General features: G+C 36.8%; 1 protein-coding gene across 5 annotated transcripts in view; it reads left to right on the top strand.

Annotated features, from left to right (window-relative positions):
• Positions 1-26,654, top strand: part of rbms3 (RNA binding motif, single stranded interacting protein) — a 209,944-nt gene that overhangs the window by 82,917 nt on the left and 100,373 nt on the right. For all 5 annotated transcript variants that reach the window (XM_077743455.1, XM_077743457.1, XM_077743458.1 and 2 more), the window contains one exon: positions 711-802. In XM_077743455.1, the coding sequence (XP_077599581.1) occupies positions 711-802 (92 nt within the window). The remainder of the gene's footprint in view (positions 1-710; positions 803-26,654) is intronic.

Here is a 26,654-nt window from a genome sequence, read left to right on the forward strand (position 1 = left end):
ACTTTTGTTAAACAAATACAACCAACAAAGATGCATTTGTCAACATTGCTGCTTTGAATTGAAATATTTCAATGGAAGACCTCCTTCCAAACCAAATTCTTGTTTTAAGTTGGTCGCAAAATTTTAACATGCGTACACAGATTAATTCATTTTGAGGCCAGTGACCTGACCATATACGGGATATTTTCAATGCTCTTATTGCATGACTGCTTTTAAAACTAGACCATATTTCAAATTGTAATATCTGAGTTGCACTTTACGATGATAGTGTTCACAAAGTTAAGATCTTTTTTTGTCAATTACGACTTTTATTAGTGCTTAAAACGACAACAAAAAATGCTTCTCTGATGTACTACACAACTCTGTTTTAGTGTGTGTAGATGTGTGTTCGTGTGACTGATGTGTGTGTATTTTATGTGGAAGTTGAGGTGAACAGGTTTCTGCAGATTGTTATTAGAAAACCGCTCATCCGTGCCTCTAATTATGATGCATACCATCCCCCTGAACGTCAGTGGCGCTAATTATCAAACAATGTAGTGCTCACCAGATATAAGAACTGGCAGCCTCTGTAGTCATGTTACTAACCTATTACAGCAACAATTACCAAGCGTCTGTTATTCTCCTTGTTAGGCCTTTTATTTTCATTTACTAATGCCTGTCTTTATTTATTTTCTCTCTCCCTCTTTTGCATTTCTTCTTTTTCCCTCTAGGCTATGGTTTTGTTGATTTTGACAGCCCAGCTGCAGCACAGAAAGCCGTCTCGTCACTCAAAGCCACCGGGGTGCAGGCGCAAATGGCCAAGGTAGGCTCTCTTTCTACTTCATTGTGTGTTTAAGTGGCAACTCGTATACTCACAGTAGAACATCTTCAACTTTTTCAAAATCACACATTTAACACGTGGCCAGTGAAACATACCCGTGTGCAACTGTAAAACCTTTTTGATGGAAAAAAAACATTTTTACTGCTTACAATTGCACACAACAGAATACAATTTTGATTCATATGGTGCAGCTAGCGTTATGCGTCTTGTTAAATCTGAATTTGACAAGTGGCTAACTATATTGTGTGTAGTAGTATTATTAGATCGAAGCAGCTTGCTTTGTACAGGTGATGAAAGCTAGTTGCTGATGCTTTTACAATGAAGGAGATTGATTAGATTTAGATTTGATTCGATTAGCTATGTATTAGATTAGATATACAATAGATTATATATAGTATATATAATCTATTGTATATCTAATCTAATGTATAGCTAATCTAATCTAATGTATATATATTCTAATGTATATATATTCTAATGTATACATATTCTAATGTAATGTATATATAATCTATTGTATATCTATTCTAATGTAATGTATATATTATATACATTACATTAGAATAGATATACAATAGATTATATATACATTACATTAGAATAGATATACATTAAATTAGAATATATATACATTAGATTAGATTAGCTATACATTAGATTAGATTAGATATGCATTCGATTAGATATACTTTAGATATAAATAACATTAGATTAGATATAATTTAGATATAAATAACATTAGATTAGATATACTTTAGATATACATTAGATTATATTTACAATAGATTTACATTAGATTTACATTGGATTTGCAATGGATTTAGATGAGATTTACATTGGATTTATATTTATATTAGATTTACATTAGATTTTGATTAGATTTACAATGGATTTAGATTAGATTTACATTGGATTTAGATTGGATTTGGATTTGGATTTAGATTGGATTTAGATTAGATTACTTTATTCATCCCGTATTCAGGAAATTTCACTGTCACAGTAGCAAGAGAATGAGAATAAAGATACAGGAAAGAAGGAGAAAAATGGCAGAGAATGAATACTGTTTATTCTTGAGGTGGTAATGTTGGCCAGTGGTAGGACAACTTTGGAATCTCAGACACTGCAGTGGCCTTTATAATCGCCATTCAATACCAATCATTATGGTCAAAATCAATGGGTTTTGTATATTTTCAAGCCTTTCGGTATTTTTTTTTTAGATTTTACGTTCTCAAACCTAATCATCTGAACATATAGAATTGTGATGTACAAGTCAAAATGTATTTTTCTTCACTTTATGGTGAATTGCAGTTCAACAGGATTTCAAAATGAGCTGTTTATTTCTTTTTATTGCTTCACGAATAGTCAGGTACTGTTGTTTTACAATGGTTTGATATCATAAATTGTCACTATTTGTTTATGATTTGTCCAAGCCTGTGATTTATACTCTATTGTGGCTTACGCAGTTTACATCACTTTTTTCCCCATAATAATAGTTGCAAGAAACGCTCTCTTGGTACTCAAATATACTTTTAGATTTGTAAGAGTTGTTCAAAAAAGATATCGAAGAAGGTTGTTTGCATGGATTTATTAGTAATTTGGAGTTTAGATTGAGAATTTGGTTTAAAAAATTGTGTTGTTAGGCTATAGTTATCGGAATAAGGTTTATGTCAAACTAACAGGCATCTATTTAGTCTGTTGTTTGCCATTTTTATTCTTATTATTCTATTAGTTGTAATTGGTCTCTGATTTAAAAAAATATAACCTAGGTATATACTCGAGTGTGAAATAAATCATCCGGTTGCATTATTTAAAGAAAAAAAAAATTCTATTCTGAATGTTGCATTACAATCCTATGTTATCATAGTATTTCGAACTGTGTTCTTTCAAAAAGCTCATGCCCTTTGCCTTTTAAAACTGAAGAGAAAATCAGCATAGGCATATGCTCACTAGTGCTCCCTCTCATCTTTGATAGAGGAGACCGCAGAAGCTAAATCAAGCTATTTCTCTGAGCATCTCTATGTCAGTCACACTAAAGCAATGAATATGGTGATGGCTGTGAGTGATTTTCTTTGTTGAGATGCTGTGTATTTTATCTGATCCTGAAATCCTCATTCGCCTCCTTAAGGAAGGCAAAGAAGCACTGATGAGATGGAAAATGGCGACGGCGCCGCTGCAGATGACAGACTTGATGATAACGATGAGGGTGGCAATTATTTTGATCAAATGGGATAAGATCTGACAGCAGGAGATGATATTCTCTGTGGTGCTCAGGTGTGCCATTTCTCAAATGCACCATTTGGCTCTTCCCTTTCCCCACCAGTGTCCTTCTTCCAATATTTATAAGAGGCCATCCTCTCAGAATACAGATAAGATGTCTTGCTCTTTCCCTGTCTCATTTTAAGAACATACCATGCTTTACTCCCCTTTTATCTGTCAATAAATTTACGGATAGAGGTCCTTTTCCACGACCCTTGTGAGGATAGCGATACGGAAAATGAATGAAGGTCTTTTGCCCAAACACAAGGGGGTTGACCATTTTAATGTCAGTCTATTTGCACGTGTGTTGTGTTCAAGCAAAGGATCTAGCGAGTGTTGTGTGCTACAGCACTCTGTTTTTATCACACTTGTGAGAGACATTAAGGAGTAGTTTGCTTTTATAGACTCCCGCTAATGCCTCTACCAGCTATCACTGTCGTCATTTGTCAGCCCCTCATCCCACTTCCACCTCTACGGTGACCCAACTTTTTAAAGATGTACCTGCTCTGCAAACAAAAGCTAATTTGTATTCACATCCATTATCCATTCAGATGTCTAATATGAACTGACTACAATTATTTACATTAACAAATAACTAGCCATCTTTTTCACACTTTTTAGAGTCCAAAATACAGGATTTTTGTTAGTCGTGGATTTATGGGGCATCCCTAATGTAAAATACTGCACGATCGGCATGCAGATTCATGACAGCGGCATCATTGTATCTAATGCATCATGGTACCAAATGCATTGAATTTGGAATGGGTAAAATATAAAAATAGAATACAAAGATTTGCAAATCTTTATTCGTACATGCTGATGTATTCAACTGAATTTACACAAATGCAATATATTCAGCTAAGTATTGTTCAAACTAAGCCGCCTCGTGGTGTAGAGGTTCACTTGCCAGAATTCAGTGCGGGCAGACGCGGGCTCGATTCCAGCTGGTAACGGTATGACTAAGTGCGGTTGGTCGTTTGTCTCTGTGTGCCTCACGACTAACTGGCGACCAGTCTGGGGCGTGACCGGACGTTTGGTCGCCGATCTTTTGGTCGCCGATCTTTTGGTCGCCGGTCTTTTGGTCGCCGGTTTTTTGGTCGCCGGTCTTTTGGTCGCTGGTCTTTTGGTCGCCGGTCTTTTGGTCGCCGGACGTTTGGTCCATGTTGGTCGCCGGACATTTGGTCCCCGTTGGTCCCCGGTCTTTTGGTCGCCAGTCAAATGGTGACAGAGAGTTTACTGTTGAAAACAGCCCTGAAAAATATATTCATGAGTGATATCTACTGTTGATTCATTAGAGAGAGTTAACGACATAACATCCGGCAACCAAACGTCCGGCGACCAAACGTCCGAGTACCGTCTGGGGTGTAGTCTGCCTTTTGCATGGCATTGCAGGCAGCTGGGTTAGCAACCCCTGCAACCTTTTAAAGGATGGACAATGAATGAATTAACTTATTTTTATTTTATTTTTTTTACAATCTGATGTTTACACTTGTAAATCAGCCACTCTTAGCCTGGTTGTACTGGTTGTAACTTTTAGCATCTCATTAAAAAATGATTAATGTGCACATGAAATGTTGCAATGGGTTGTGAAGTAGCTTGAACATGTCACAATATTTTTTTATTTGTTTAAAGAATGTTACTAGCTGTTCCGTGTTATTTTGATTCGTTTTGTTGCTGTTCCCAGTCTCCTCTCGAATATAATTTTAATGTTTGACTGGAGTAAGCCACAAGACCCCTCCACAAAGTGACTCGGCTGAATAATATTCTACCATTTGCAGTTGGTAATCTTCCAACAACCAGTAGCCGAAAAGCTGCAAACACAATATTTTAAGGCTCCCTAAATACTATATTGTATTCATGGACATAAAGGGGCATGATTGATTGTCAAGGGAACAGTTGATTGCCTGGCCAATGTTGCTCTACTATTATGATATTATTTGGATCATGATTTTACTGCAGTCTTCGCTTTTCAGATGTATACCTTTAGTATATTTCATTTTTATTAGTTCAGCTCATTTAGTTATTAGTTCAGTGACATTTTATAACTGCCCATGTGGTGATCATTTTTCTCTCTCTAGTAAATTAGTTCCAATGAGATGTTTTCATCTCACTGCCGTCCTCACCTTCACTGTGAATGTTGCCAGTTGATGAAAATCAACCTAAGAATATTTTTGGCACTTATAGCTTTACTCTTGGTCATTATGATTCACTTTAAGAAAATTTATGTTTTGTATGTAAAACGATATCAAACAAGGCAGTTGGGGTTTGAAAGGAGAAACAGAGAACAATATAAAAACATAAGAAAACAACAACATGATAACAACAGTATGTAACAGCAATATTTTTTATAGTAGTTGAATGTAAGATATATACGATTCTTTATATGTTAAATGGGAAATGCTGTGAAATACCCTTTTGAGGTTGTGATGGGATGAAGAGCAAATAGAGATAGGAGAGAGCGGTTGTGTGTGGTGTGAGTAGCTTTATCTATGGTTTTAAACACAATTATTAAGAATTAGGGTAAAAATAAGGGGACACTCCAAAAAGATAAAGTGAGCAGGTTAGGCACAAAGAGCTAAATTTTAAACTGAGACACACACACAAAACACACAATTAAAACCATATTATTCATACCATAAGACTTTCTTCCCCTTACAAAACAACAATATCAAAAGAGAATAAAAATATGAAATGAAGCAAGAGCCACAGTATATGCAAAATATAAGAAGCAAGGAGCTACATTCATTTTGGCCGGGAGCCACATACGGCTCAAGAGCTGTGTGTTCGCCACCCCTGGTGTATAGTAATTATTACTTGGGGCTAAAAGCAAGAAACTAAAGGGGTTCGTTCAGTAGATCACATGATTGTTACCTACACATTGGACAAATAATATGGACAGTTACAGTGGTTAATATGCAGTATATTCCTGCACCTCTTTTACATGTCACTGCGGTTACATGTTCAAATGAATTTCAGGAGAAAAAAAAGCATTAAAAATCATTTCTCAACATAGGAGACATGTCTTCCTACTTTAGAGCCTACCTAAGTGTCTATTCCCTCACTATTTATTTCAAATGGCTCTATAACACGCTCACCCTCCATTTTGTCACCATAGTGCTCCACTGCAAAGTAATAGATAAAGAACAAATACGAGCCTGAGGCTTTGGACTCATTAAGTGAAACTATCACCATAATCAATTTGTGCGTTTTTTCTCTCTCCTGCCATGATGTTGTTAAACGACATTTACTGTGAAGTCTTATTTTAAACACAGCTGTGAAAGGAAGAAAGGTAAAGAGGAAAATGGAGTGTGTGCTGAAATACAATGGAACAGCCTGATGTCACTCTTTTCTGACTCCCCTTGGAATTTGAAATACCAATGCACCAGAGATGAAACATTGCCCCGCTTTTGTCTTGCCCTCCCCTGGGGATGGTGACAGCGAGAGGGAGGAGAGAGCCATAATTAAGACACCTAAAGGACACTTCCCCCTATTTCCCCCTTTTCTGTCAGTCACATCGCACATATAACAGATAAGAGGACTTAGTATTGCTGGGTACTATGTGTTGCTGTCCTTTATACATAATAGAAATATCTAATACCAAATAAAATCATTGCATCAATTAAATGTTAGCATCCGTAAATACGATCATCGATTTTCTACTTACCATATTTTCACGACTATAAGGCGCACCCTCAATGAATGACATTTTTTCCACATATAAGGCGCACTGTATTATAAGGCGCACTGTCTATTTTGGAGAAAATTTAAGACTTTTAAGTGCGCCTTATAGTCGTGAAAATACGGTAATTGCTATTGACTTCCAGGTATGAAGCACTCACTACACAGTCACCTCTAGAGCCAGCCATTGTTGATGTTTTGGATTTTTTTGTATAAAATCTTGCAGTGGGGGAGGAGCTATATAATGGAAGATTTTGTAAACTAAGATGGCATTTGCATATTTAACAGTATTGTTTCAGTTCAGGTGTTTGTGTTTTTTTAATATCTGACAGTGGTGGTTTTTGGTTTTCAGTTTTTTCCATATATAAGGCGCACTGTCTATTTTGGAGAAAATGTAAGACTTTTAAGTGCGCCTTATAGTCGTGAAAATACGGTATATTATGTATATCCGTTCCTGTTCCAGATTTCATCTTTGAATCATAAACATATTGGTTAATAATAGTGTTAGACGGGTTTGCACATGGACTATTGATGCAGGTATTGGATCGTTGTGTGCCATTCCAATATTCTATTTCAAACAGATTAAGATAACATATTAATCATAAATACGGATTTAAAAACCAAGCTACTGGGCATGAATAATTGGTGAATATTATTTTTTAATGTAACCTTAATATCTATATCCCACTATAGGGAAAAAGAGATCATGTTTAGGAAAAAAAAAGAATCCATGTCAACAACAATAAGTGAATAATCCATATGTCTAGTCTATTTTTTCGATTTATCCTCATCGCTTTCTTCTCTGAGAATGGCAAAAGAAAAATGATGAACAGTCAATAATAATGGGTAACTGCAGTGCCTACCTTTTGCAGATGCAAACCTGTCAAGCCGCCACTCACTTCGCTCTCTACAGGCTGCCATTTCCCCCTTGAGCCAATCAGACTGAATTATAGGAAGGGCACCCTCAATTGTGGTGTCTGTGTCACAAAGGTAATTCCGTGTGACAGCTGCTTGCTTTCAGACAACAGCTAGTCTTTATCGAAATCATCCACAGTCTGATTCAAGTTGGCTTTTGCTTTTAGCATTTGAAATTAAACCAAAGCTTCAATATTTTATGTTAGCTCTATGCGAATTGCATTCAACAACATTCATAAAACATTTTTGTATTCCTTTTCTAACATCGGGCAGCCCGGTGGCTTGAGTGGTTAGCACGCCAGTCTCACAGATCTGGGGTCCTTAAACATATGTGAACACTTTAGGACTCAATTTATGACATATTGCAATAAATTCTTTTTCACTTACTCAGCCAAAGAGATTTTTTTTGGGTGATACTAAAAGGGGGCAAAATGAGGTCTCCAGAGGCCTTTCATAAAGTTGTTTTCCCCCAATGCAAAAAAAACTTTGTGCTGTCATTGCTGCAGTTTGTAGTTATTGCAATTGGAACTTCCTCATTCAAAAAAACTTTGACCATTTCTATAACTCTAGTAGGCAGTTAGTCTATCTACCATGTACCCCCCATTTAAAAAAAAAACTAAATTAATACATAAAAACTACAATCTTACCTCAGCTGTTTATGCTTTGTGTTACTTAGACTGACCCAACATGGTTTGTATTGCCGGGCATTTTTACACACTGCCAAAATAACAAAATTATGCGCCATTGGCTGAAATTGGGTTCATTTCGGTTTTCTACAATTCTGTTTTTCTATTTTTTAATGATTTTGAATCCATATTTTTTTATACTTGGATTTTTTTAGGCAGTTTTTTAGCAATAGCCTTTTCTGCCAAGTGTAACATTTACAAGACCTTTTTCTTATTGTTTCACAATCACATAAAGTTACTAGCAACGCACGAGTATCACCAAAGACAAAGACGCCCTCATCTGATCACATGTCCCAAGATGCTTTGGGACATTTCTGTCATAAACACTTTTCAAGGTGGCACGACCATCCTGGCACTAACATTAGTGAAGGTTTGATTTATTGAAGGTTTAACCTTCTCAATGTCTGTGTCCTTCAACCAATTCCTTTTTTGAGTTATTTTTGAGCTAGTTCCACTTCTTAGGCAGCAGATGGAACTTCTATAAAATTCCACTTTCTATATCAAGTTGCCCCTTGGCTTCACATCAGACATTGGCAAATTTTGAGGAAAAAAAAGAATGGCCGCCATGAACAACACGACAGAGTCAATAATACAGTAACAACAAACTAAATATCCAAGCAGTATTCACTACTCATTACTCCAATTAATGGGGTGTTCAAAATTTATTGTTTTCTCCTTCTGAACAAAAGTATATTTTTAGATCCTTAGTGAGTCATTACCTGATAAAAAGGAAATTATATTTACCAACATGTTACTTTATATATACTATATTGTTCTACAATTGTTTTCCATTATATAATAATATGCAATGTGTATGTATGAATACATTGCAAAATATAAAATTTCCATATATAGTAATGTTCTGGAAAATACAATTCTTAACCACTTATATGCAAGTATTATGTATTATATTATAGTTTCCTAATCTGATTTATACTGCTGTATATTTTTCTTTTGTAATGGTTGCAGTTGTCACAGTTGAAATCCCATCTAGATTTATATCATTTCCATAAAAAAATATATTGTATTTTATATATATTTATATAGGTCAGAATTCCAAAATCATGAACGTCAACCAACCAGCCACCTGGTATAGATTTGCTTTTTGTTTTCGGCTGGATAAAACATCTTCCAACATTCTTGTTATACCACAGGAAAATTTTGCATTTGATTACCCCCATTTTATTAAAACATTAATGATACTCATTAGCCACTATAAAACCCTTTAACTCACATCCTAGCTATGTTGTGATTCGGGCGTAACTTTATTTTGGCAGAGACGTTTATTGAATTTTAGGAGGAAGAATGTGTGGTGTAGTGTTGCTTGTCACAGCCCTCATTAAAATAGCCAATATATAATAGGAGTGCTGAAGCTACAGGAAACAACATAAAGCCTTGGCCTGCCCTTCATTTCACATTACTGTGGGGAAATTATGCAAAAAGCGTCATTAAAGTTCCTCAATAAAGTGAACTGCAAATGTTTATGGTAACACAGTGCTTGTACTAGCCCATCAACTACTAGTCACATGCTTCACAGAAGTTAACTGTCTTTGCTTCTTCCGTCATTGTTTATTCTCACGTCCTTCCACTTTTCCCTCTTCCTTTTGTCTCAAGGGGAATCTTTGCTGTCAATATCACATTTATATTCGCGTGCAAAGAATCTCCCTGCGGGTGGTCTATAGTCAGTCAGCAGTCTTCACATTATCCTTTAAAGGTGACTTCTCTGATGTTTTAGCAACATTAGGCAAGCAGGCCCCACAGTTTGACTCAACACCAGGTGACCCCTAGCTCAAAGGGATGGCTGACAGTGCTGTTACAGATGGTTGCTGACAACATCAGTAGCAGGAAAGTCTGCTTTCCCCCCTCTGGGCACAGACTAATTATGTGTATAATTCAGGGAATAAATATATTGTGTCGTAAATACTGCTTGGTAATTAGACAGATTTTTTTGGGGAATCCGAGTGCTTGTTCAGCAGGATTACTCACTTTTTGTCATATTCCCTTGACCCACCATTGCATTATCTGTGTGGAGCATCCTCTTCCATGCCCTTAGCTCATTTCCGCATTCCTCTACCTTTTTATAATGCAATGCAATGCAACAGCTGAAATAGTGTTGCGGTGACATCCAAGCTATTTCAATAACTATCACAATGTTTTAATAGAAAGAGGAAAAAAAAAGGTGCTGCGTTGCAGTTTTATATCACATTACAAACCAACATAAGCACCGATAAAAGTAAGCCAGATCTAGAAATGTCCTTCCTGAACCCCTGCTTAAAGTTGGGCTCACATCCTAAGATTTTACATCTAAAGCCTCCTTTGCTCTGGGATGGATATGTTTGTATACAGTATTTCACACCTAACATTATACAATCCTAAAAAAAATAATAAAAAAAACAGGATACTACATTTCCAAAGATGAAAAAATAAAATCCATTAGTATCCAATATGCACAGACACAGTGCCCCATAATTGCACTTGAGGCACTGTCCTCATAGAAATTTTCAAAATGATTAAATCAAAATACACAGGTTAGCCTTAAACTAGTCTTCTGTAAATGATTCAAGAGGTTTCGATTAAGCCAACCTTCTAGAGTTATGTCATGGTAGAATTTAGACATTCATTCCTTTCGCATCGTGTCTCATGAGCTGTGGTTAAAATTAAATGATTCTTCTGTAGTGACAGCAATCTCTTGACAGCATCTTGGCCGGATCTTGAAATTACTTTTTTTTTCCCTAAAAGAAATGTGCCTATGGTACCATATCTAACTAAGGCTGCATTGAGAGAATGGAATACACATTGAGCACACATAGTGTACCGACGGGAACTCAAAAGTGCTGTAAAAATCTAACACTTGCCCGGGGTTGTTAAGTACTTTGAAGTGGCAACGTCAATGTTCAGCATTCTGCACAGTATCTTTGCTTTTCCCAGAATTGCAGTCCTTTGGAATGAAACTTTAGATGTTGTTTCTGCTAGACCCACTTTACCAGTTCAGGGGTTACTGCCTCGTGTCCTCGCACAATCACCCAGCTTTTACCTGCTACATCCGCTCCATATGTTCCACAATGTTCCCTCCTCTAGATTTTGTCGTCAGATGGTATTTCCACATACATCACCATCATTCTCATTTAACTTTTGTTCACCGCCACGATGTACAGTTGTTTGGTCGGGATCTGTTTGGCATTCTGGAAGCTCTGAAAGTCCCACAGAAGCTATACTATCTAGAACTGCATACTATTTATTTCATACTTTCATGCATTGCATTGCTAGAGAACAAGCAAACTCCACACAGGTGGATCTAATATTGAAAAAGAACAAGCCTATATTTTGTTGCGCTTTAATTTCTCTGAATGGTAATTAGATTCAATGCGAAGGAACATTTTCCTCCCTATTTCTACCATAGAACTCTAAGTTCTGAAGGGCAAAGCCAGCAAGAGTGAAACAGACCATCTGACAAACCTTGGCTCCAACGCACCTCTACTGGTTTCCACCGTCTATGCCATCAAATTAGTCTTCAATCATTTTCAGGTGCTCTGCTTGCGGTAAATTATTTCACGAAGTAGAGAGCTTGAGCTTGTGAGTGTAACCCCAAAAAAACTAACTTGAAATCGCTGTGTACTGGAGAAAAACACAGATAAAGGCAGATAGGTTTGCTTGATGAATGAGGCTAATGGAGACACAATCTGAACATAAAGACTAAATGTCATCAAGCATTGTCTGCTGCAAGCTAATGAACAAAGCCATCACTTAATGCCGATTTTGCTGATTACAATCCCTTAAAGGGGATCTTGACTCCCAAAGTGTTTTCCATCCAACTGGGAAACAGTTAAGGACACCCCCAACATCCACCCAGATTTAACAACTCTAACTATAATATAATTATTTTTGGTTGAGAGAGGGTTCTATATTTGTGCTAGTTACTAGGCATGTATATCTGTAGAACTGGCTTCCCGGATCATTCCCAAATGGTCTTGAAAGCATGAAATAAAAATGGCAATGCTGGAATTGTCACTGTTTTCCAACAGAGCCATGATTGCTTTGAAGCAAACAGAAATATGGCATTTCCAGGCTCGATAATGGCCAGAGTGTGCAGTTATTAGAATCTCTTTGATGTGGCAACTGTGCCAACCTGCTCGCGCTCTCTGTGAATTGATCCGGCTCAATTAGCTGGCCCACAGAGACGACGTTCAAAGGATCGGGCCTCCCCACTCAACTGTGACACACATTCGCCAGGTGAAGCGCTTTCAATTCATTTACTTAGCTTGGCCTGAGAAGACAAACTGTGACAAGACTCGAGTGTTGGAAAAATCAATGGAACTGCCTCAGTGTGAAGGGAATGTCTGGTGAATTCTTAAACACAAGCTAGTTAACTTCCTGAAGTTGTTGGCCCATTTTTGCTTCTAGTGTTATGAACCATTTCCCTACATTTACTCTTGTTATCTGCTTTGTGTCTTTATGTATTGAACTACATGTTCACACAATGAATCGTCTCCTTTTGCCTGCCTTGGTTTTGAATCGGCTGACCCAATTCAATTTGTCTTCATCAGTCATACCAATTAAGTTGTCGATTAGATTTCCTCGTGCCAGCTACCCCAGTGCTTCATGCATACCATTATCCCTTGTTCTATCATTTCCTCATTTCTGTCTGATTTGAATGCACTGTTTGAGTATTCGGGGTATGTTTCTTTCATTGAATTTTATGTGAGTTTATTTCTCTCCTCAAGAGGGCTGTATCTTTTTTTAAATTATAAAGTTTAGTTTTATCCATTTCATTATACTACTTGCCTTTGGTTAGAAATATGATGGCGTTTTATATTCGGGTGTTCTTAAAACTAGCCAAAAATGTTTAGCATCATTGGTCACAGTGATAAGATGACAGAATTATTTAAATTACATCTAAGGCAATTAGACTGAATCTGTGAATCTGTCCTCTTAAGTTTGTTGAGGCTACTATGAGAAGACATGGTGTCAAAACAATGCTTTGATCAGCAAGAAACATTGATACGATTCAATTTGGTATAGTAACTATAAAGTAATAACTTTCACTAGCAAATGCCGGATGATTAACATTTTACATGCACACAAATGTGTTTTATAGGCATAACTGATCCATGGTCACAACTTAATGGTACACAGCACACCACTCTATACATCAATAAAGCATGTGCGAATCACATTTTATGAACCTTGTAGTCACCTGAATACAGCCTGATTGAGCTGTTGAACCAGCTAAATAAAATGCGGCGTCATGAAAATACAAAATTAAATAACAGTTTCAAGATAAGTTGTGTTCTGGACTGTTGTAATACATTTACTACAGTAAATGTGAAAACTAAATTATGTCACTTGAACAACGGATTGTAAACACGTTGGTGTTTTACCTTACTTTTTTTGACATGTTTCTGTACTCTAAAGTTTAATGGGGTTTGGAAAAAACAAAACTTAACTACTACCACCCTCCCTACTTTCCCTTCCCATTTACCAGGGATGTCATGTTGAGTTATTACGTACAATGGTTCATATAGACTGGTTTCAGTCGAATGTATAAGTGGTGTGTAGGAGCAGGATAGAGTGCAGGCTCTGGTAGAATTATGGTCTGTTCACCCTCTCTGGGTTATTGAATCAGCCCTGTCAATCCTCACAGCCCCTCATTCGTGTCCAAATGAAGAAAAAGTAACACAAAGACTAGGTGTTGGTTAATTAAAATGGCCCATATTCTTTCCATTTCATTTATAGCACATTTGGCCCTTGAAGTTTAATACAGACATAAAAATGGCTTTCAAAGTAGACCTTTTTATAGAAAAAAAACAGTTATCCTGCCAAGTAAATAATTGTCTTTCTAAGTTATTTTCGCATCTGGTTGTTGATGGATGGGTTTTTTTCCATTACCTTTTTTTTTACAGTTGTAACCTTAATTTTTCAACCCAAGCTGCTGCCAGAATTGTCACTTTTATACCGGCATGGAAATATCCACTATAAGTTTATCATTGATTTATGAAATACTAATGATTTTACTCTAACAGCATCTCTGACCTTTAATGTATTGTGCGGGATAAGATGAGCCATCATTTTTATTGTCTCTGAGGCCTAAAACGTCAAGGTCAGTTGGAGTTTGCTGAGGCTGTGAATGGTCACAACCCCAAAGACCTCATCCCCCGTGGCGTAAACAGACACGCACATGCTCACTCTGTAACTGTTGCCTCGCAGGGAAGTAGCAGAGGTGGCAGAATTAATGGAAGCAACCTCAGCAATTTTGAGGGAGAACGTGACAAGATACAGCCTCATGTATAATATATGGCGCACACAATATATGTTGTAAGCCTGGGTGGTGTCAGATTAGACCCTCTTGGTCATAATGTTCAACATAACAACAATTCGAAGATTTAGATATAACTGTAGGCTACCAGCTCACCCTTCCCTATTTTAGAGGTTATTTTTTTAAACATGTTGACAGTTTTTCCAACATCCAATGAATATTGTGTTGGTTATATAGAATACAGTTTTGGCTTTCATGTGTTTCTCTGTGACTTTCTCTTTAGTGGTATGAATATTTTGATATATTTAAATTACTGGATTTAATCAATGGAGATTAATTGTTGTTGATTGTGTTGTTGACTTGAGTGCAGGGTCATCAACTTTCAGTAATTTAGTTATTTATTTTATCTTAGTCATTGATTTAGTTCTTAGTTTTATTGTTAGTTTGAATTCAATTTGATTTCTTATAATTATACACACTTAGGCTATTGTACAATTGATGCAAGCACTTCGTACCATATGTTTACATTCATCCATCTTCTGTTCTGCGCATCCTCGTAAGGTTTGTAGGGCTTGCCATAGCCTATCCCACCTAAGTGGGCAAAAGGCAGACTCAAACCTAGACTGGTCGCCAGTTAGCTGTAGGGCACTCAAAGAGACAAGCAACCATTCAAACTCACAATCATACTGCTACCAGAGACAATCAGCTTGCACTGAAGTCAGGTGAGTGAACTACTGTACTACCATTAAGCAGCTTTGTACCATACCTGTTACATATTTTTTGTGATCCTATGCATTTTGGATCTGCACCAAAGCTAAATGACGACTACACTCATTAGTGGAAGATGACTAAAGTATATTCCATCTTTTATGACTAGTACTATCGTTAATTTCACACATCTTTTAAAGAAACTCCACTGCCTTTGCCATGTTTCTAAAGACTACATGTGGATCTTAATCCTTGAAAAAAGATATTCTGTTTCATTACCTTCTTTGTAATTGCTCTCTAGTAGTGGGGCTTGTTCATACATGACATTGCATTAGACTATTGGTATCACCAATAGTCTTCATGCAATCTTAGTGCTGATGATGTGATTGTGTTGGGTTATCAGGCTGTCATCACTGTTTTTAATCAAGGCATTATCTCTTGGTTTATCCATGCGTTGTTGTCCCTTATGTTATCACGTGTCACAATCAAGGTCATGACCACCACCTAAAATGCTCATGTGAAATGTTCCCCCATTTGCTTTACACTTCTTTAGACGGCTATCAGGTACTTCTGTTAGGTTTTGCATTTTTTTTGCCTATGTTTGACCATTGGAACCTTCAAACATGTTTTGCTAGTTTGTTTCTGCCAGCAACTGTGATTTGTCTGCTGTTATTATTGCACATACCTATGTTTGCTTTTATTGCAAAGCTTGTGCTGGCTGGATTGTGCGCATGGCGTGATTTGTGGCAGATGGTTGTCTTATTCCACAGGAGAATGGCAGCTGAAGACCGTTAATACTGAAAATGGTAGACATGATTGAAAGAGAGGAAATACTAGGCACAATTAGGATCAAACCCACTCAGTTTCAGGAAGCATCCAAATGCATCTGTGTCTCCCCTAGGTTTGACAGATAGGACGTTTCCAGGAGGCTCATTTGTTGAGTCATACACTCTTCAAAAGAATAATTTTGATGATCGCAGTCAAACAGGATGAGCCTTCGTGAAGTAAATGAAACCCCCAAATAAACACCATGCTTTTGAGCATTTGCTTGTAAGATCAGGGTCATTCGAAGTTTAAATAGAATCAAGTAGTTAACATTTAAAAAAAAAAAAAATATATATATATATATAAATATCTACATTTAACTGAAATATTATGTGTTCTTCCGTGTACTTCTGCACCTGTTATACTGCTGTTTTTTTTCTCTTTTTTGTCCTTCGCCTTGTTCGCAATATAAATTATTTGTTTGGTATTCATAGAGCGCTTCATTGTCTAGTAATTTGAACATAAAAGGGCGTGAGGCTTTCTCAGGAGAATTTAGGGTTGTGTTTGATGCTTTAAAATGCTGTATCTAAAATTACAGCAAGGAAACATATTTTCTCTTGATAATCCACTTCAACTATGTCCATGACTACATTCTTCCTCTGTTGCTGCCAGCTACACATGTCGTAGCCTCAAGCAAAGGGGCTTGATAGGAGGTTTTGGGGTGGAGAGAGAGCACTGTACAAAAGGTGGGAAGTGAAAAAATGAGATCTCAAGAACTAGGGGGAAGTTGAGATTTGGTTGCAAATAAATTATTGTCCAATCAAGTCATAACATGATTTATTCAAGGAACCAACTGACCTCCTTAATATGGTTGTTTGGGCATTAGGGTTCAAACCATGGGGTTTCTTGAGCATTGTCACTCGGTTAATCCTGAAATGGTAAGGATTTTTTGTTTAGACTTTAGACAAACGCTTATTTTCACACAAATAACAAACCTAGAGTTGACCAGTGACTTGAGATGCTGTGATCAAGGAAGAACACTGAAATTACACAACAAAATAGAAACTACACTAGAGGACCTAGACTAAGATTTAGGCTTTGAACTATTTGACTCTAAGGGATATGTTCTAACCTCACTTCTGCACTGTCTGTTAAATTTCAACCCAATAAAAGATAAAGTTATATGTTCTAAACTTAAAAGTTCACATTAAAGAGAATGCATGAGCAGGTTTTTTTTTTGGTAATTTGGTAGTTCACAGCATACTGCATTCTACTCAGTGACCCAAGCAGTCCACTGAGGCATCAGCTCCAGCTCCCCTAACCCTCAAACCAAATTGTGGTAAGCACAATTGTAAAAAAGGCCTGGTGAATGGATAACATTGAAAAGCCAGGCCAAGAGAGGTGGAATTTTCTAACGAATCACACTCAGCTTCAACATCTTGTGAGTGAAAGCTTGGCATATTTTGGTGCTGATTTGCATGTGGAGGCTTCCTAACACTGTCAGTACAACCCCCTCAATCACAGTGTACACACTTACTCAGTGAAGCACTAGTTTGTGTGTGGCTTCGCATTGGGAAAACAGCAGCCAAGGGGACAGCTTGTGTGAGAGAGGGAGCGGCAGGAAAGGAAAAGGCTGCACCACGGGAGAGGCAAGGCACTCAGAGTCATCTCCATTCCTGCCAAGAGTTATTTTATTTTTTTCTCTGGACCCTTGAACTTTGACACAGCCATTCTGCTCCCTGCAGTAAATTGAGTCATTGGAGGTTGAGGTTGTAAATTACAAGGAACAAAAGCCAAACCAAATGCTTGTTTTGTTTTCTTGTTTAAGGCAATATGCTTATAGCTAGGTGGTTGTCAGAACACCATTAAAGGCTTATTGTTGTGGTACCATGAATGAGCAATTCCCCTTCTTTTCACAGTGCTCGTAATCACCTCACAATATATGCCCATGTTCTGCCTCATATATATTCTTAGCAACCATCCACATTCCCATCAATGCAAGCTGACTTAATCCGTTGTGCCAATATAGAACCACTTGCACAAACCAAACACGCTTGTGAGGGTTGGATTCAGTTTGACACTTGGCGTGCACCGATGATGGAGGGTGTTCCTCCCTATTGCTAATAAGGCCTGTCAGTTGAGGGGGAACTGACAAGTAGTGACAAGGTGAGCGCTATGTTCCTGGTTAACACTACAACCTAGGAATAACCTCTCTACATCAGACATATGGCCCTTCTATCTGGTGTGCCACAAACAATGCAGCATGCGTGAGTTAAAATGTCAATCAAACCAGGGATTGTGATTTCCAGATGTTCCTTCAAACGTTATTGTATTCTTGACGCGTGTGGATACACTTTCAACACAGTGAAATACAGTAAAATAACAGAAAATGAAATACAGGACCTACGACAAAATATATTCACAAATTCATAAAGGATTTGAGCCCCTCTAAATTGCATTTTAATTGATTTTCCAATGCAAAACAGTGATGTTTTACATTAAATACAACTTTCCAAGAAACATTATCTGCAATGAAATACCGCAAATATAAACAACTGGAACATTAAACAAGATAAGATACGAAGTTGAACAATATCATTTAAATAAACAATAATAAGAATATATGACAAAGCCAAGCCAATAAACGTTATTAAAGAAATTTTAGTGAAATATTATGATGTTGATTTTTAATTAAACTCAAGTCATAGTTTCACTTTGATTGCCACATCTAAATTTACTTTTTTTAACGGGGTATTAAGTCATTATTACAAGGAATATGAAAATAGAACTCAACTTAATCAACTTGTCTTATAAAGGAAACTCCAAAGCATCATGGCTTAGCCAATGAACAAATTTCCACCTTCTAAAGGCATTTTTTCTACAGCAATGTAATCTGTATAAACAAAAAAAATTGAATTGACAGTTTCACAATGCAATGGAAATAAGTCAGTTCTCATAATTATATATAATATAAAATATATATATTTTACTTTAGTTTAACCCATAATTGAAGTAGTCATTTTGCCCCAAAAATGACTTTACAGAGTTAAGTTAAACGTATTATTTTTGGTGTCAAGTCTATGACTAAGAATTTTAAGAGTCATGCCAGAGACCAGTCAAATACTATGGTATTGAGTGTACAACAGTATTTACTCAGAAATATAATGTTTTACGTCTGTAAAATCGATTTAAAATTAGGTTAATACATCATTGTGGAACTAATAAGTCAGCTAAATATGTTTTGCAGACTACAGCCTGAGAAGTAGTTAAATGTCTGCCAAAAAAAATCCACCATCTTGTGTTCACGAAAACGGCATCAATTAGGCTCAAGTGAACAGTCAATCTGTCTTTCAAAGGATGCAGGAGCTGCACGCACTGTCATCTAAGCCAAGTGTATTTTTTCTGCAGTTGGAAAGAGGAAGAGATTGAGCCAGTGAAGTAGTAGCAGTTTAGTTGTGTTGAGTACATGTTGTGCAGATGTACCCAAGTGTCCTCTCTCAGACTTCTAATCACTTTAAAACCATTTACTGGGTTTTACTGCAGCAAAGGCGAATAGCATTGACTGTTTTTGCTGGCAGGGAAGGAAGTAGGAGAGGAAGAAGCTCCTTTGGCTACTATTCACCCCACTTTCATTTCCTCTTTTTCCTCTTCTCTTGCATCTCAATAATCTTTACAAAGGTGCATTTAATACTTAATTGCTCTCCCAGATGCTGCGCTGTCTGGATTTTGCTTTTGGTTTTACTTTGACATCCCTCATCGGGACAAAATCAAAATAATGGCTCTTTGTCCCTCTAAATAATTGGCTCATTTTATCCTTGGAATACATTTCACTCCAAACACGTAATTGTGCCTGTTCATTTAGGAAAATGTGTTAAAGGTTCAGAGGGGATTGGATTGAAACTCAAAATTAAGTTGCACCAAAGTAATTCATAGAAAATGATTTAAAAAAAAAGGTGAAATAAAAGTCATCTAAATGCAGTTCTATTTTATACTAATGCACCTTTACCCTTTTCCTGTCCATTGCCTCAGCACATTCACATTACTTATTCATGTTGCATGGATATAATAACACTGTACACTAAAAATATATCACTTGTTATAATGCTTACACCAGTATTCACACAAATTTGATAACAACATGGCAAGCATGCTTGGAAAAAGTGCCAAATAGAGCTGATAATTCTTTCAAAGGTAGCGGTTGCATACACTCAAATTTTGTTTTTACCTGACTTAAGTGCGTTGGAATCAGATTTATATACCACTTTTGCTTGATTTTGATTTTTTAATAACGTTTACATGAGCAGAGAAAGATTCTTTATTCCCATTGGCAGATTTTCCTTGCATTATCTCAGCCTACAAATAAATGTAGTCATGGCCTGTTCCCCAGATTTGTTATTCAATGACACAACCTTTATGATTTGCCTTAGGTTCTACAAATCACAGTAATACTCCTGAATTTATATTTACATTTACTCAACCCATACCTTGTTTAATAAACTGTGTATGATTAGACCCTTGAGGAGATACAATATTTTTGGGATGCACTCAAATGTCTTATTACATTTCTGGAAATGCAATGAAATCCTTTTTTAGTGTGTAGAATTATGACTTTTAATCATATTTAATAGAATTAGGTATTGTTCACATCAAATGTCAAGCTTTTTCAAACTTCACTGACTTGCTCTCACACTTGGCTCACTTCAAGATTTAATTGAAACCAATGTAATCTTAAAATGTCAAAGAAGAAAAAAAAAAGGTTTATTTTATCGAGAATATAAATTAACGGGTGTTACAGACCAAAAACCCATTAACTCAAAACAGACTGCCAATGAAGGTCATGCTAGTTCTTCCAAATCCTGTTTGGAAAGAATACTGGCCCATTCTTTTATGGAAGAAATTAGTTCCAATGGGTACAACCTTCAGAAAACTCTCCATTTAGTATTTTCAAAGTGAAAAGGAGAAAAAGGGGCCCATTAGCAGTGCTAAAAGAAAAAAAAAGGCTGTTCTGGCTCTGATCAAATTACCTTAAATTTAATATTAAGTGTATTAGGTGTCATTGTTAATTGTATAATCCCTCTGTCTGCAAATCGTTTTCTGAACTTGCTTGAGTTGGCGCAAGCCCAAAAGTGTTTTGCCTTCCAGGAAAATGGAATTGCTTTCATAACTTTACTTTAATATTAGATGTTTAATGAAAAGAATTGGACAGATGCTATGTGGAACATTGTAGAATTGTAAGTTGTATGGGAGTACCAAATCATTAATTTTTCGGTAAGTCTTGACACCTACCCACATTAAAAAGGTACCAAAAGCTGGTTTAATGGCCATGGATGCTTGATGGGGCATTAAACTCTCCATTGACCCTAACTCCAGAGAAAATTGACAATGGAGTGTTTTCAAAACAGGAGGGAAAACATAACCATGCAAATGACCTTAAAGTAGCCATCAAAACAATGTGGTCTTCAGTTGTACCCACAATGCCACAGGTTGATTGCCTACATACCATTGTAAATATCATAATCATTATTACTAAGTTGTTTTTTAATGGGGAAAATTGAGTGCATAATAATGAAATTTTCCTGAAATTTCTGCTTAGCCAAATACATTCACTTTTTAATTTGGTATGTTGTTATATACTAATTTCTTAAGATGCTGAATTGTCAAAAAAAATATCATCATTAAGATAAAAACAAAGACCTGAAAACATTTACTCCATGAATAGTATTCATTCATTTTCTGAACTGCTTATCCTCACAAAGGTCACGGGGGTGCGGGACCCTGTCCTAGCTACCCTAGCTTTTTCTTCCCACATCCCAAAAACACGGTTGATAGGCTGGTCTAAATTGACTCAAGGTATGAATGTGAGGGTGTCTGTCACCTTGTGCCCTTCAATGGGTTGGCCACTAATTTACAGGGTCCCTTGTCTGCTGTTTGTATTTGGCTGGGACTCCAGCAACCCATGTGAGGATAAACAGTACTGAAAATTCAAGAATGAATTGAAAAATTGGAGAAAATGAAACTTTATCATTCTTTTAAAAATTTCAAGAAATGTGATACTCTCCATTATATACCAAGCAATACACAAAAAAATAAATATTTTAAGCAAATATTGCGTGTAAATCCTGTACACATGGTTGCTCATGCAGCTACTCTGTATACACATACTGTATCTTCATGTATGTGAATAAGCTTGCAGTGGTTGTTTGCTTTTTTTTTCAAGGCCAAAGTATTGGGAAGAAGCCAAAAATAACATCTGAGTATCTGGAATTCTGGAAGCCATCGATTCTGGGTGATCTTTTCAAAAGAAGGGAGTGTGTGTACTTGCAAAGAACAAAGACAAAAAGAAGACAGGGAAGGGTCAAAACTAATATGAAAGGATATGCAAAGGCCCAACTTGTTTTCAGGAGCAGGTTTCTTTTCGAGCAGGCTTATTTATATTCCTACAGTAAGAATTTTCACAGCAAGTGTGTGTGATAGGAAGCTCTACATTAATTAGCATCCTTCCCACTGCAGCAGTGTCATGTGTGGAACCATTAAAACTATGCAGCAACAAACAGCAAGGTACATAATGTTTTGCTGACAAGCATTCATCTCTCATTGTACAGTAATGGCAACTAACCATCATTATACATACATCTGTTAACTAAGTAAAAAAATCCTAATGATCTAGGGTGTTTCAAAATGAGCACAATGTATAAAAGAGGAATAACTCATCAGTAAATAGTTCTTCTCTGTAGCTGGGGGATCACAGGTTTGATATCTCACTGCAGACGAATAATCAATGTCAAAAGGGCATCTAGTTGTGGGAGGTATGCAAGTCTTTGCTAGTTACTGTCGAGATGCCCTTGAAAAAGTCACCGTCAACCCCCAACTCAAGTGGTGCAGCAGTGTTTTGCACGGCTCTATGATTCTCTTTTTGCCTGACTGCATGTGTGTGATCTGGTTGACTGTGTGTTGTGCAATACAAAAGCACATTTTCATTTAACTTGAATACTAAAATGTTAATTTTTTGTTTTTAAACGCTGTAAAATTTCTGAAAAATGTTCATATTTAATCATAAGCAAACAATTATATTGCAATACTGCATAAACACAGAACAGTAAAATAACATAAAAACAAAGTTGAAGACTGCGTGCAGATATTGGACGTTAAGACAGAATCAATTTAGAATTTTCCGTCTCACAAAGAGAAGTGAATGTTTTTTTTGTAGTTCTGCCTTGAATAGTACTTCATCACTACACGGGAAATTCCAATTTAGTTTCAGGAAGTCTAGAACGACCTACAAATCAAGGTTTAAAAAAAATACATTGCAATTACCATTTTACAAAGGTTACCAAAGATTAGGCCTTGCATTCCTTAACACATTTAAAATCACTTATAAAATACTGAGGCCAACATATACATACTTTATTTTTATCGACAAACAAATGAAGTTGCACCACGACACTCTCAAGGACAACATAGAGAAATACACGCACACAAAAACACAGAGGTCGAGCGGGGGAGTAAAATTATGCCGAGTTAGCTGGCAAGCAGCGTTTGTGCTAATGAAGCTCCCTGTCCACAACTTGCTGATGACTGGATTCTCCTACCACAAAGGTCTGATACATAATTTGAATTCTGAATCAGGTGTACCCTGTAGTTGGCCTGTTTAATTACCTGATACTTCCTTCTCCACTCCCAAAACAAGTCATCCCTGCATACAAAGTCTTCTTTTTGTTGGCTCATTGCTTAATCTAACACCATTGTATGGTGGTGATTGTCATATAATGACCCCCATATGGTTTTTGGAATATAATATAGCTTATTTTTTCAAATTAGTGGGTAGGCATCTATATTTGCATCATATTTTTTGGGGTACCTGTCTAATCAGAACTGATTCACAGTGAAAAAAATGGTCCTTTAATTCACAGAAAGTTCCATTTGGAAGAACTTAAAAACCCTGACTTCGACCGTAACAAGCACTGTAAAGGTCAAAGACCAGTCAAAATTATCAAACACCCACTTTGTCTAAAGCCAGTCGCTTTACGAGTGAATGAATACTTCAGTTTGTTAAAAAAAATCTGCGCTTAAGTCTTCTTGGAAGAGCGTCTCCATTTGTGAGCCACTCCACCAAAACCAGACACCTTCTATTTGTATGCTTTTGATAAAATTTCCATAATCTTCAAGGATATCTGATCTTCTTAGGAATCACAATTATCATTATTTTTTAAGTTTGAAGAATTTGAAGATAACATGATGGAGCATGTTTCACTGTAAAAAGATTCTTCTTAGCAAGCATGCTTTATTCCGAAAGATCACTGCCCCTCAATGTTATCAAATTTTGCGAAATTGGCAGCATTTTCTAACCACAATTTAGCCGATAATATCTGTAAACATGTTGGAAGCCGCTTAAAACAATTAACAGTGAAAACCCATAACAAAATTGAAATAAAATATTTCTTCTAGGTAGAAATTGTTCCTGTTTTTTTCTCAAAACCATAAGGCGATTCATTAACCATTACGATAGTCAAAATAAAGCATTTGACAAATTATTAAGTCATTATTCATTTTAGTGTTTGCAGAGCACACTTGTCTTAAACATTTAGCTCATATAACAAAGCAAAGACATGGTTGTTCTCCCAAGCTGCAAAACAAGAGTTGTTCATATGCAGCTCTGATTTCATAAATGCAAATTAAACTGTCTCACCGTCTCAGAATACATTATACGTTATTTCACCCAGGCACGGAAGGCAAGGGTGATATTTGTTTGACTCTTAAAATGGAATTTCAACCATCTTTTTCCAGAATTGCAAATTCCCCACTTTCATTATCTGACTTTGTGCTGCATTAGGTTTAAATCTCTGTCATTCTGTAAAAGTAAGCCCCTTAACACCTTTGTTTACTTCCATTGTACCACAACTAGATCCAATTCCTCCTGTCACGATACGTAAAGGCCTCGCTTGTTTATTGCACATCCACTTGTCATGTGTCCCGGGAGCTGATACAGTTGAGCCTGACCTTACAGAAGTTTTTGTTGTTCCCAAGTACACGCACTCACTCGAGAGATCACACACACAGTGACATACACACATGTAGCCACGTCCTCCTGTATGGCACAGTGAAGAGTAATTAGTTAGTGCCCCCAGGGCTCTGAGATCTTTGTGACAAGAGGAAAGGGCAGGGTGACATTTTTGGTCAGCGACGTGCTGCAGTAATCATGCAACACACTTCAGAATAATATCAGAGTGGTATGGAGTTTGATTCCCAGGTGGTGCTTAGGCTGAAATAGCTTTCGACTAGTTTGGGCATCACTTGAGACTTGGACAACATGCAGTTCTGGAAAATAGATAAGGAGGGGGGAAAGTGGCCCTTTGGCATCTCATTTTCTTTTACACTTCTAGACCTTTGAGCGCCTTGAATACAACAATGCTTAAATGATAGAAGCGGATAACTATAGTATAAATGATTATATCATGAAGTAGTTTTGAGAACCAAAGCAGCCTTCAGGCTCAAAAATTAAAGTGGATCCTGAGAAGTGGATATTCGAGTAAGATAGACTGATATAGAATGGCAGATGGTAACAAGCTATAAAAAGCTCCAGTCTTTTAATCTTATCTTAATTTTTCCCAGCAAATAAACACAAGTGTAATGGCAGTAGTTAGCTGGATTTACTGCTACGAATAAATTACTCCTATCCTTACTAAGATACTCTCTGGTGCAAATAAAATTTTGAGCTATACACCCTTTTACAACTAATGAATAGCATGTCCTGGCGGTACTCGGTTAAGATTTATCCTCCAAACAACATGATGGATGGGCCAAGTTCATGACTAACTGGCCGCCCACAGGCTCCCCAATGCCATGACCTCATCACTGGCATGGTCTCTTAACCTTCAGTCATGCTCAGCCACTTATTAAATCTGTGTGGCCATGGTCATTCTACATGTCAGTGCTGCATCTGCAAATGTTAGTGTTGCTATTGCATTCTAATTGTGCTCTCATCTCTTCTATGTCACTAAATTATCTCTCTTTTACGCTCTAGCACAAATTAAGTTAATGCCGCAACTCATTGTGTTTTTGTTGTTCAAAGAAATACAGCTGCATGATGGTGTAGAGCACGTGTGTCAAAGTGGTGGCTCGGGGGCCAATCATTTTGTGTGGCCCGGGAAAGTAAATCATGAGTGGTGACTTTCTGTTTTAGGATCAAATTAAAATGAAGAGTATAGATTTATATTAAATTTCCTGATTTTCCCCCTTATGAATCAATAATTGTAATTTTTTCATCAACATTTTCTGCGTTTTTAGTTCAAAAATCATTTTGTAAAATCTAAAAATATATTTAAAAGGCTAAAAATAAACATTGTTTTATATCTACAAAAAACTGAATATTCTGGGATTTTAATCCAGTTCTTTTAATCCATTTATTAGAAAAAATCTAAACATTATATCTAAATTGGTCCGGCCCACGTGAAATCAAGTTGACGTTAAAGCGGCCCGCGAACAAACCCGAGTCTGATACCCTTGATGTAGAGCAAGGTTGCCCAACTCTGGTCCTCAATGACCCCAAGACCCCTATCCAGTCTGTTTTCCATAT

The sequence above is a fragment of the Stigmatopora nigra genome, chromosome 21, assembly GCF_051989575.1.
Source record: "Stigmatopora nigra isolate UIUO_SnigA chromosome 21, RoL_Snig_1.1, whole genome shotgun sequence".
NCBI lineage: Eukaryota > Metazoa > Chordata > Actinopteri > Syngnathiformes > Syngnathidae > Stigmatopora > Stigmatopora nigra.